Raw genomic sequence first — 13,538 nt, 5'->3', positions numbered from 1 at the left:
AATCTGAATTGTGATTGGTCAGGGATCTGCAAAACTTTAACAATGGGCGAATGAATGAAAATACGAGTTTTAATAAACTGTACTCTGTAAATATACTGTAATATACAGTACAAGTAGATAATATTATGTTGTATGAATAGTAGGTATTACCTGCGACTATAACTAGGTACTATGACTATCTAATCATATAAATTACTTTCCAATTAAAAGTCTATATTGAAACGGTGAACTTCTTAAAGTAAAAAAATACTAAATGCTGTGATTAAGTATAATCCGTAGTAAATACTAATTTTATGTATTGAATTTTACAGATAAAAAAATTATAAAACAGTTTTTGCATAGCAAATAAGTATTGGAAAAATATTGCTATTCAAGATTATAAGGCACTCAATACAACAAGTAATTCGTGAAAAGTAAGCTTATATTATATTCTTATACAATATTACATATTTATATTTTTAGAAGAATCTACTGCATCTCCTGGATACTAATTGAAAATTTAAATATGGAGATAATTGATTAGGTACATATCTCTTATTCCCTTCTATTATACCAAGAAGAATTTGTGCAAACTTATTAATGCATCAAGAACAAAATTATCTAGAAAAAAAGATTCTTAGTTGATGAGAGTTGTAAAACAACCGATTACTTTTTTTTAGATCCTTTAGTATTTTACTTTATTCCTTCTCGATTATTTATTCATTTTTCTTTGTATAACAGTGACGTTGACATTAGCCGCTACTGCCAAATGTCAGGTAGCATGTGAATTGTGATTTGTGAACGTCTAGGTCGTCATTTCAGGTCACAATGATAGTTCATTCTTCAATCTTTATTTCGCAATTACAATCGTCAATCAATTTTCTCAGTCATTCGCGAGACACCGGCATTTATAGTCGACTGAAGAAGGTCACTATTCTAAGCCGGCTTTTGCGTTCTATTTAAAAAAATTGCTTTGAAAATTATTTTAAAGACAAAATCTGTGAAAGTGTGACGAGAGTACAGTGCAATTTTTGAGCACAATTTTTTAAATCAATTAAACTTCTTTCCGAGGTAAGTAACCCGTACTTAAATAATGTTATTAACTCAACTCAATTAATACCTAGTGCTACTGACTGACTGTTCAGGTATTACTGAATTGCTATAATAAGCTTAATCCACGTGTATTGCGTACGTGGTGAAAGTTTTAATTTACCTAAATTACACCATAATTTCTCAGTGGCGTTGGCGAATGACTCCCAAATACATATAACAAATAAGGTCTCATTGGTCGAATACTTTATATAAATAATATATATGAGCTTTTTACAAGAATAACTTTCAAAAATGTTTTTGCAACGACGCCTAATTTCCTATTAATGTCTACATTAATAGAGGACCTACATGATATTTGCTTACTTGCATAAATGACACAGATGAGACATACAAAGTAGTTATTTGATACATAGAGAAAATTGTAATTTCATTGATATTTTAAGAAATTTATGTTAAGGATAAATCCAGTCTTGTTTCTATTTACAGCATAGGGAATACATAGGGAAATGCCAATGTAGGGAACTTAAAGACCTAAAATATTTTCCTGTTGTGTTTTAGATTTAAAATGTTATATTTTGTTTCTTATAGTGGGTTATATTTTTACTTTTATTAATTTTTTATTTTTATTTAATGAAATTCCCTCAATTATATTTTAACTCTGATTTCAATTAAACAGAAAAAAAATTAAATTAATATTTTTTTTCATGTTTCCTTATGACAGTGAAGATAAAACCTGTTACAAATCTCTGGAAGTTGGAGATTTGCTGTTAATTATATTCTGCAAAATTGGAATATTATAGACAAAAAAATAGACATAATATGTAGGGGTCCACAGAATTTAGCTGGATTAGAACGAGCATAATTATTTCCCCTTAAAAAATACATATTTTATCAGCTGTTAATACTATTTTACTATCAATCTTTACAACAACCTAAATGAGTATTTAATATTGTTTGCATCTAGATAACAGCTTTATAAAGCAATAAGAATTAAATCCAATTAAACATTATCTACAATTTAAATACTAGCTATAAATATTAATCTAATTTATTCATAAACATGAGCGTCACACATACATTGATTGTGTTCTCTAAGATTTAGATAAGGTATTACATAGAATGTTTAATATAAACCTACATTATAATTTTCCCTGGATAAATACCTAAATTTATAACATAGAATGTATATATTTTTTATAATTAAATATTGTTATTTGAGTTTTAACATTTTTGAATATTGGAGGGTTATGCAACAAAATCTTTTTTATACTAGTAGACTTAACAATAAAACGAATTTCATTAGTTTGTATAGCCCTGTGTTCATAAATCTTTTTATTATATAATTATAAAATAAATATATATCTTTCTTTGTTGAAGACACTATTATGTTTTATAGGAAAGGGTCTACTTACAATTGAATTATATAAGTCAAACTTAACAATACATATTAAATTGAAAAAAATTTGAATGTTGTATAAAATAAGTCATTACTTTATATTAACTTACCTGGCTTTCCTCAACGATAAACTTGCTTGTAGGTGCTTTCTGTTGATAAAGAGTAAATAATAATTTTAAATTTACTTTGCGTTTTGTACATGCATAAGAATTTATTATGCCTTAGTGTAACTATGAAAAGGCAATTAATGGAGAGCGAGGGTGTTATCAGTTGTTAATGCTATTAATTAGATTCTTATCTAGTTTACTTCAGATATCAAACGTTCCATCAGATGATGGATATTACATACAAAAGCCTCAAGCTGATAGCATTTGGCTAGGGCATTGTATATTACTGATTTGTATAATTTGATATGTTGACTTGAATAAATGTAGGACCATATCTGTTGCTTTTTAATGAATTATTATTAGAACGAAGATTTTGTAAAATATATTTTTTTAGAACTGGTACTAACCCTAACGGTCTTTCCCATACATCTGAGATTTGCAGCAACTCAAAACAAAGTTTCTTGCTTTAAATAATAAAAAATACATGTCTATTATAGTATTTTATTAGCGTTTGACATACAGGCTAGGCCTAGTTTAAACGCTAGTGCTCATAAAAGTATATTATTTATAAGGTTAACCACAGTGAGTATTGTATATAGAATGTACTGTTTGTTTTGAGTCAAATAAAGTAAATTATTATTATTATTATTATAATTTATTGAAATTGGTTCACCTGGTTATAATCAGTTGTCATTAGACTACAAGGATGAACTTGAATGATTATCGGATGGAGTTTTTGAAGAAATCTATTATCGACCATCTACGTCATTTATTGAAGATAATTTTAGTTTCTTTATAATAGGAAAGTCATTAACCCCGAAATGTTACGATCATCGTTTATTGACATGATTAACACACACTGATATCGTGTCAAAATAAGAAACTAGTATTTGCTATAAGAATTTTTGATCTAGATTCTGTAGTTGAGCAAAGAAGTCGAGTTATGATAATAAGGGACAATTTGCACTATTACATGCACAAATCAACTTGGCACCGATTGCAGATGGCAGATTTGGCTTTAATGATACTTAGAGGCTTTATGATTAATTTTAAGAAACGACTTCATCCAAAACCACAATAGATTCCTTGCGATATTTCTCATTGTGTGTTTGGCGGACCTTCCAACACAATATTACTTATGGGCATTCAAAATCCAATAACACATTTTAACGTACGGAACGTACGCCTCGTATCTGAACTCGCCCACACCATTAGACATACTGAACGACCAGGCTACTCTAGAAATTGGGATCATTAACCAATATTTGCTTCAAAAGATTTGGAAGTTCATACAGTTTGTTTGCCCCAGGTATGGAGTGGGAAGGGCCGGCCAAGCAAGGCTTGTACGACCCTCAAAACGAGCACGAGGCCTGTGGCGTTGGTTTTGTTGTCGCTATCGACGGAAAACGTACCCATAAAGTAAGTATTTCAAAATAAAAATCAACTGTAATGATTACTGGCTCCTGGCTATTGCATAACAATGTTTTCTAGAGTTCACGATGTCTGATGAAAATTTAATATCGTATTTTTGCTGAGGCGAGGTGAATTGTGTCATATTGATTGTCTTTATCAAGAACTTACATAAGACCTACGGATGTTTTTACGTCAGTAGAGTCGGCGTAAAGTTCGTATGTCAGCCACACAGTTGAATGCTTATTTACAAACACTGTAACACTGAACTTCTCAACGATTTTTTAAGTTAAGAAAACAGGAATTTTATTCATTCTTTATTACATATTAACATTGTTACCTAAGTTTCACAACCATCGTAGTAGGTATTAGCTGTTAGTGTATTAAATAATTAATAAAACTTTTGATAGTTGATCGTGTATGGGTGTGTATAGAGAATGTTTTTAACTTTCGAATAAGACGAAATTGATTTGCTTTTTGTGTATTTTTTTATCGAACAATATAAATCGGCTAGTTAATATCGGTCTTTTCTTCGATTTCTGCACACTTAACTTATATATTATTAGCTTACAAAGAAGACGTTAGTATGCAAGTGCTAAAGGAAACTTTTGATACACTGATTAACACTTGGGTGGGATTTATAGAGTTTTATATTTCATTAGATCATCCGCGATGCCGAAACCCTCGCGAAACGTATGGAACATCGTGGTGCCTGCGCGTGCGATAACGACACCGGAGATGGTGCTGGGGTATTGACTGCCATTCCGCATCAATTCTACTGCGCTCAGCTAAGGTAAGATTTATATAAGTACATTGCACTAAAAACGCTACATATTATTTCAGTTTTGAACTCTGTAGATGAACTTTCCTTCAAAATAAATACCGTAAGAACATCACACATCAGAAACGTGTATTTTTTGGGAAAAATTAACAGTGTGACCAGAAGATATGATTGTGAAACTGGTCTCCAATAACGTGATAACGTGATTATTTAAAGAATGTCTAAAAATTCATTTTAAAATACTGTCTTTAGTGTGAAATGCGTATAAAACCAGTTCATTGACCAGAATATTCAGTACAAGAAGTTGTACCGTTGGTTCATAAGAAATTATATAAGAAAATCGAAATTGTTGGCTCGTCGCCAAACGCGGAGACCCTGTCTGGCATTCTGCCAGTGATTTGACAGGAAATCCATAGGAATACACAAAACCTGTGACCTAGAAATTCCTTAGTATGTAATTACCTTTCTTTCAATATTGGTAATTAATTCTGAGCATTATATATATGTCGCAGCCAACTAGCTTAATAAGCCGTTCAATTAATAGTCTAGCCTTTTAACTAAACAGCACCGTTTGTTACACATTAACACTTACAAAACAAGTAATGGACGTTTGAACTCTAACATTGTTCATTGTAATCTATTTATTAATTAAAGCAGAGCATAAAATTCATCGGCTTCTGTCAGCTGTCATTGTCATTATATGTCACAGAGTTTGTAACTTGTTACATCGTCCAAATTAAGACAGTTTATAACACCGGCCTTTTACGATTTGCCAATATTACAAGATGTCAATGGCAGCTGGAAGTTATGCCTTTGCTTAGACATAATAATAACGTTTTATAAGTTTCAATATAATGTTCTTGTTTTAATTAGAAATTTAATGATTTATTCGCAGTTTGATGGATGATTAAGCTCTGGATTTCCATTCATTCTCTTGTATTTGTGAAGAATTTTATCTAATGAACCTATTGTGTTCCTTTGTATAAATGGTGAACAGAAGACCAGCGTATAAAGAAATACTTCTTCACCATACACATTAAGGAACTATGTTTTACAATTCTAATAAATTTGGTTTTCTCATAATTAAAAGGCCGAAAACGCACTCGAGAGATTGTCCATGTCCTCGCGAGATTCTAGTATTGAGATTGTCCATTGGCGGCGGCGTTCTATAAAAAAGATTTATAATAATTCTTATTTGAAGTAGAACACTTTACATAAATTTTTTCTCAATATTTACAATTTCAACTCGATTTTTTTAAAATTCATATATCTTTTTGACAATGGAAACCAAAGGCGGCGTTAAGTAATTCAACCAAACGTTTGTGAAAACTAAATGACATGTATATAAGTCCTTACAAAATCATTCTTCCATGTATTTGTCCTTGTAGAAAAAAATCTATTACGCGATATCTATTGACAATATATTTACATGTAAATGATACTCATGTATGTAATAGAAACCCGTCGTTATAATATCATTATAACTACTGGTAGGTAATTATTTTGTATAAAAATCTTAGGTCTCCACTTATTTTATTATTATTATTTTAACTGGCGTATTCATTCGGTCGAAGCGTGTTTCCTTAAAATGTTTCTATTTTAAAATGTGCGATTTTTTTTAATTAAAAATTTTGTTTGAAATTGTTTCTAAGGCAGAGGCATCAATGGAGCAAATCAATCCCAAGGATTAGGAACACATAATCACAGTCGTCAAATTTAACGAGAGTTTTAGATATTTAAATACAATTTCCATACAAGGGACATGTTCATCTTTTGAAGCCTGGTTGTCTTTGACACCATATTCAACTGCTAACCGCAGGAATTGTTGTCCGCACACTTGACGGGCCTCCCCACTAAGGCCTCCTCCGACAACACCCCCTATTGTATAAAAAATATTAAAAAGTTTCTTTTTTCAAAACTTGCTTTCTCTTATAAAAGTTCGCATATATTTAGTACATTATATTATGTGAACTGTTGGGAATTAGACAGCCTTGATTCAAATATCTTGGGATTAGTACGGAAATTATTATTGATTACTCAAGGGAAATTTCTACTCGACATTATCTTATCTGTTCTCTCTTGATGTTGACATTGCAAAGATGTCTGCACTTGACTCACATAATGCCGCAAATACATTTATTAATAAAGCTGCTGCGTGTTTGCGAAGTGGAAGTTATTTTTTTTAACAAGTATTCGGTTTATACATAAGACTGACAATTCTTTCGTACAATAAAAAAATATTTATTTTTATATACATATAATAAATATGTTATAAGGTAAAAAATTATTATATTAATACAATCTAATATTCGTATATTCTGCCAAACATAATGATGTCCAAATTTGTCTAACTTAATTAAAAGGTAGAGTTTCACCTTATCAATCATATTATCCTAGTCAATTCACTTATCACTGCATCACATTATTAAAATATATAATTATATTATAAATATTAATTATAACGTTGAATTTAAATAAAATAAAAGTGAACTTAGCGATAATACTCGTATTTATTATATAAATATAGATTTTTAATCCTACCGAGCTAGTATGTCAATGCGCGGCATTGCCGTTTTTCCTGAACGTCTAGTATTAATTAATTTCCAATGGTGTTAAATTTATCAACCAATTTTTTCCCAATTTGTTTGTGTGTAGGAAAAAAGGTTTTTAAATTACACGTACCTTGTACCATTTCGAAAATATGCCTTTGACCTTGCACTAATAAAAAATGCCATAGCGTTTCGCCTACATTGTAAATAAATAGAGGAGGGTAAACATATATATAAATATAGTCTGTTACCAATGATATCGCTGTGGAATTGTAAAAGAAACTAAATGCGAAAACAAATGATAAATGATTGTTGAGTCTGTCGACTGCGTAGTTTGCGACAATCAAAGCCCATTCAGGACCATTATCTAATTGATACATTGGTTCACCAATTTAACTGGCACACTTTCGCAGGGGTACCAACGTTTTGGCAGAAACGATGCAAGGTCAGAGGGAATTTAGACTGGTATTTTATGAATGAAGTTTGACGCATGTCAAAAACGTTTCGGTTTTGACATTTGAAAGTGACAAATGCCAAAACTCGATCCGGGATGAGTCGGGGGCATGAAAAAGGGTTTCGATTTGCCACTAAGTTATTATTAGAATAATTAAGTTTATAGGTATAAAAATTGGTGAACTCGTGTCGCCGAGTTTGTAAAAGATATACCTACTGTCTGACGTTAAAATATCCGTCATTGGTACTACAGCCATCTACTAAATGGAATTATCACGTTTGGGTTCCTTAAAAGAGCGTAGAAATTCTAAAAAAGCCGGCAACGCCATTGTGAGCGTCTTATCTGCTATAAAATTAAAACTCATGAGAATCTTTTAAGCTGTTCAGATGAGTTATAAGCAAACTCCAAATACCAATTATTTCTTTAATTTGGCAAGTTTAACGGTTTTATTCTTTACACAACAATTGAAATAAATATATAGTTATATAGGGGCCATAAATAAAAATTTGTGGTGTGTAAGTGGTTACCGCCGCCCATGGGCAATCTGCTACACTAAATGACTCGGCGTTAGTAACTTTTATTACCTCTCAGGCCTATGGTGCTAGTTTAAAGATATCGGGGATTACTTTAATCTGTTGGTATTCAACTTTTAGACATGATTCAGCGAATTAACATATTTTTCGTAATCATTTGCTATAAAAACGTGGGTACGGAAACGAAATGTCATGACACAATGAATGTTTGTTTTCGTAAAGGTCTTATCGACTTTTTCAATGAAATGCGACTTTTCTGAAGTAATGTGTGACAATTGACATGATAACGTAATGTCTAGGACAGAAAATTAGTGTTTAAAAAAAATCTACTTCAATGAAAATGGGATGTAACCAATTACCATCTCAAATTCGTAATATTGGAGTGTTTGACAAATTCAAAAAGGCATTAAAGATGCATGTTAGAATGAACATAGCTGACTAAAATTGTTACGGCTAATGGCGACGTGTATCTCGCTCGTATATAATATACACATATTAATATTAAGTTTCTCATGTAAATAAAATATTTCTGTTTTGTAATGAGAAATAAAGTTCTTTAAACATTATGTAATTTATTATATCTATTAAGTATATATTTATTATATATTGATATTATTAATCATTCTCAGTATTTATGTATGAAAGCAACGCTCGGCATCAGGGCTGGATTAAGGGGAGAGCAACAGGGCCTACAGACCCCGTGCGATGCAGGAAAAACAATCCCATTCAGTTAGGCTCGCCGAAACAGCCCTAGCTGAGCTGTAGAGGCCCTTAAGGCCAACAGCTAGATTCCGTTTCAAAAAATATGAAAAATTTGCTTTAGCGCCAATGGACTTTCTATGTGCTCATTTAACATTCGCTCGAACGGTGAAGGAGGCATCATGAGGAAGGCGGCTTGCCTTAGACCAAAAAAGTCGACGGCGAGTGTAGGCACAGGAGGCTGATCACCTACTTGCCTATTAGATTGGCAAATGTTCGTCAAACAGATACAGGAATCTGAGTACCAGACCTAAATGGTTGTAGCGCCGCAGATTTTTTTAAGCTATTGCATAGATTTTATCGCGGGCTTTGAGCGCGGTGACAGAATCAAGAAATTCCGTAACGAAAAAAACCTAACACACCATGACTTAATATAGGTGCGGCCAATACGCTCCTAAAATAAATAAATAATGTATAAGTTGATAAAAAATGCTATGCAATAGCTTTACCGCGGCAGTCGTTGTGCCACACGTTTTTTTTGTTTTTATACAAACGACTAAATTACAAACTGTAAAATGACATATTAATATATTTCCTACTGTTTCATTAACATATGTTACGATTCATTATAACACTCACATATATGGCTGCACTATTGGTAATAATGAAGGGGGTCAGTTTTATTTCATTAGCCCTTCATTATTTTATTGTAATGACCCAAAGGGTATTTTTTATACAAATATAGTCTTACGTAAACAATTTGATTTTGTATGTACCTATTCCAGACATGTTTTTATTGTATATGTAATATTATTACAATGTTAACCTACAGTTAACTTTAACAGTCTCAGCAAAAAATAAAAATAAAATGTCGTCGAAATGGCCACCTTTGGCTTTTATACAGGTCTTTAATCTGTTTAGCCTCGAATCTATGGATTTACGAATGGTTTCCAATGGAAATTTCGTCTCTGCAAAGATTTGTTTAAGAGACTCAATGTCGCCGTGTAATTATATGATAGCTGGATAGCGTTTAGCTGAACCTCAAAGCCATGGAAATTACGAACAGAAAGAAAAACAACTCAATATGTAGCAAATTTCAAATTAGTTTAAAAATATTCGAAAGCAGAGTACGGCTGTTTGCAGTAATTTTTTATTTGCACAAGAATTGCATGATTGCTTTGGTTGTTTCAGTTTCTACGACTATCTTAATTAAAAAAAAAACACTTACAGTAGTTTTTAAAAAAAACACAGTATTTACAATTTTCTTAACCTATATAGTTTAACTTGCTATGGAATGGAAGCCTGGTTATCCATATCACAGGTTCTTACCTAGTTTGGAAACCAGTCTCCCAATACTGTCACTGTATTATTAATTATTTTTGTTAATGTTTAAGGGAGAAAAATAAATAAATTATTATTATTATTATAGTTATAATAAAAATAATTAAAAATTAATAAAATGAAAATCACCATCGTAATTACCAGTTCAGTTTGAAGTCATGTTTCAGGCACTAAATCACGTCAAGATAAGGATTTACAGGCAATTCATATTTGTCACGATACATTAAATTATTAAGCGGACGTAGTGACGTGCCAAATCTATCTTATGTATATATGAGTCATGTTAAAGTAATTTATATAAAAAGCGAATGCTCTTTAAGAAACTTCAAGCGTGTAGAGATGACTAGAAGGGGTATGGAAGCATTGAAGGGAAAATTTCAACCAAAGGAATTACTTTCGAACAGCCCGCGCCACGATGTGGAACCAGATGCTGAAGTATTCCGAACCAATTCGACTCAAACTCAAAATAACTTCATATAAGTACAGTATACAAAATACAGTTTTGAACGTCAACAGAAAAGATGCTAAATTGATTCTAAATTTACATTTAATACCAGTTTGCAAGTCAAGGGCGTAGAGCGGGCGAGAAGAACTTAGGTTCTTTGAAGAGAAGTATCTTAAAGCCTTGCGGGCCTTCTCGGTAGTGTGTGTTCATGGGCGTTTTTATATGACGTTGTAAGAACTTCTATCTTATGAATAGAATATGTGGACATAAAATACGCCTAAAATTTGCTTGAAAGGGTTTCAGTAACTTTTTATTTTATTAGGAAGAAAAACATTGTAATTAAAATAATTAAAGAAATATCACGCTTGAGCGATCGCTCACAGGTTCATTCACTTAGTAACTTTTTTGTAATTTTTTTAAGATAAGCACACGAAGTGCAAAACATAAAATAAACAAACACATAGACACATAAAACGAAACAAAACAAAACAATTAAAACAAATGTAGACAATGAATAGGACATTAAAAAAATACGATAAATACAGAAGATCGATAAGCGATAAGCTCCTATGAATTTAAAATCGTTTTTAAGGTACGAAAATTTTAGATTTGAAGAGGATTTTACTATATTTAATTCTATAGACGATTTACATCACTGTAAACACTGCTATAAATTAATTATGCGCTATTTCATAATAATATTTTCTCTATATCACGCCACAAGGGTTCGTCACATCGATTTCTGTTTACAACTGGTATGCCTTGGAGATTTGCCAAACCGGCAGTTATATCGGGATATTTACAATTGTTCCTGTCGGCCGGTGAACTTTTGGACATGAAACTAAACGTCAAATGGCGTCTAGGACACGCTTTACATGGCCAGGAATGACACGTCTATTTTCTATAGCAAAGTTGTGTCTATGGATCGTTAAACAACGTAAAGTTGTGTACCTGTACGTGTTGTGCCATGACCGCTATCATCTCCTACAATTATCTTGGGTAAAACCATGTCTTCGCAACGTTATCGAATCGACGGGTATTGCGACTGCTAGTTGCTGCATCTGGCATAGGAGAAGACACGCTTCGCGTGACTGACCGCCAACCTCCAGTAATGGAGAGACACGAAAAGAAGAAAGGCGTGAGTTACTAAATTAAACGAATCAACGTGAATTGAAAACTCATGCGTCTAGTTTTCTAAAATGCTTTTTTATTTATTTTATTTTTTATTTTTATTTCCTATAGCTACTCATTAAACAATTACACAAAAGCCAAAAAACGGAATAGGTACACATTCAAACATAAAGCACAGTTTTTCCTATTTATACAAAAAATATACCAAAGCACAAATTCATACTAAATTCTAAATTACAAGTTCTAGGATTCATTAACCATTATAATAAATATGTAATATCCAGGAAGAATAACAACGCCATTATTAAAAGATACCAGAGTTTTTTAAATAATTTTTAAGCATATTTTAGTCACAGTAAATATATCTATTTGCTGTTGTAATCTGAAGGTATATGATACATAACTGAGTTCCGTAAATAGTAATCTTTAGACTGAAAAATCCGCAGGCCTACTTTTTAAAAACAAATGATAATGCACTAGATAACGATATCTGAGTCCAAGGATGTGGCGCCAATTTTGATAGTTCAAAATACGTAATGGACTCGCATTTCAATAAATACGTCTTCTATTACGAGGTTATCAAGCGATGACCGTCATTTGACCTCTCCAGATGTATTGGCTGTAAGCAAGCGGGATCGTGCATTATTTTTGTGTTTTATTTTTAACTATTTCCTTTTAGCTTGAATATTTACTGTCTGGTTGCAAGATGACAATTAACATCACATTATTACTAGGATTTGATGAGCAGTGTTTGTCGTGGGTTCTCTTTCTATGTGCATTTAACATTCGCTCGGACGGTGAAGGAAACATCGTGATGGAACCAGCTTGCATCAGATCCAAAATGCGGACGGTGTGTGTCAGGAAAAGAAGGCTAATTTAATTGGCAAGTAGGTGATCAGCCTCTAATGCTACAACGTGGCAATAAATAAAAATTGTGTATTAAAAATCTATTGTTTAATCATACTCATAAAAATCGCGTATCATGTTGGTATAATAAAAAATAAAGCGTCGCAAATTGAATCAATTACCACAAATACAAGTGTGGTTTGTGGTCACAGCTTCTTTGGTTCCTGTATTAGATTTCATCTCGAATGATATCGATTTTTTTCCTATATACATGTGTCTTAACTAAGACATCATGGAACATTACGATCTAGCCTAACTTAACACTAATAAGTAATTTAAGTCTAACCTAATTTACTAAAAAGGATTATTATATAAGTAAGTGTCCAATAACACTTACAGTCTATATTAAAGGGAAGACACTCTGTTCTTGTGTTCTATTTTCAGACACTCTTTAGCACTTGATATTTACGTACATTATCACTAAATCACTAGTTCAAATGGTTTTGTCCATTTCAGTCTTCTCACTAAGCCAGTGGTGTCAAGGAATTGAAAATCCTCGACATTGACGTGATGGTGGAGTCTATGTTAGTGTGCTCCAGAAAATATATAGAATTACTAGCTGACCCGGCAAACGTTGTTTTGCCATGTTTATGTGCCAAAAAATTAAAGTTTATAATTATTGTAGAGGGGTGAAAATTTAGGGTTGAATGTATTTTTGTATGGTGTATCGTAAAAAAATAAAAACGAAAATTTTTGTCTAAAAATAAATAAAAAAATTTAGGGGTGGACCACCCTTAACATTTAGGGGGATGAA

General features: G+C 32.0%; 1 protein-coding gene across 1 annotated transcript in view; it reads left to right on the top strand.

Annotated features, from left to right (window-relative positions):
- Window positions 1–852: 852 nt before the first annotated feature.
- The window catches only part of LOC110993503 (glutamate synthase [NADH], amyloplastic), a 54,448-nt gene continuing 41,762 nt past the window's right edge, over window positions 853–13,538 (top strand). The window contains exons 1-3 of the mRNA XM_045632412.1: window positions 853–1,050; window positions 3,845–3,954; window positions 4,608–4,738. Coding sequence (XP_045488368.1) covers window positions 3,847–3,954; window positions 4,608–4,738 — 239 coding nt within the window. The 5' untranslated portion in view covers window positions 853–1,050; window positions 3,845–3,846. The remainder of the gene's footprint in view (window positions 1,051–3,844; window positions 3,955–4,607; window positions 4,739–13,538) is intronic.

This window comes from Pieris rapae, chromosome 19 (genome assembly GCF_905147795.1).
Source record: "Pieris rapae chromosome 19, ilPieRapa1.1, whole genome shotgun sequence".
In the NCBI taxonomy this organism is placed as follows: Eukaryota; Metazoa; Arthropoda; class Insecta; order Lepidoptera; family Pieridae; genus Pieris; species Pieris rapae.
Note: the sequence above shows the minus strand (reverse complement) of the source record. Positions and strands in the feature narration are given on the sequence as shown.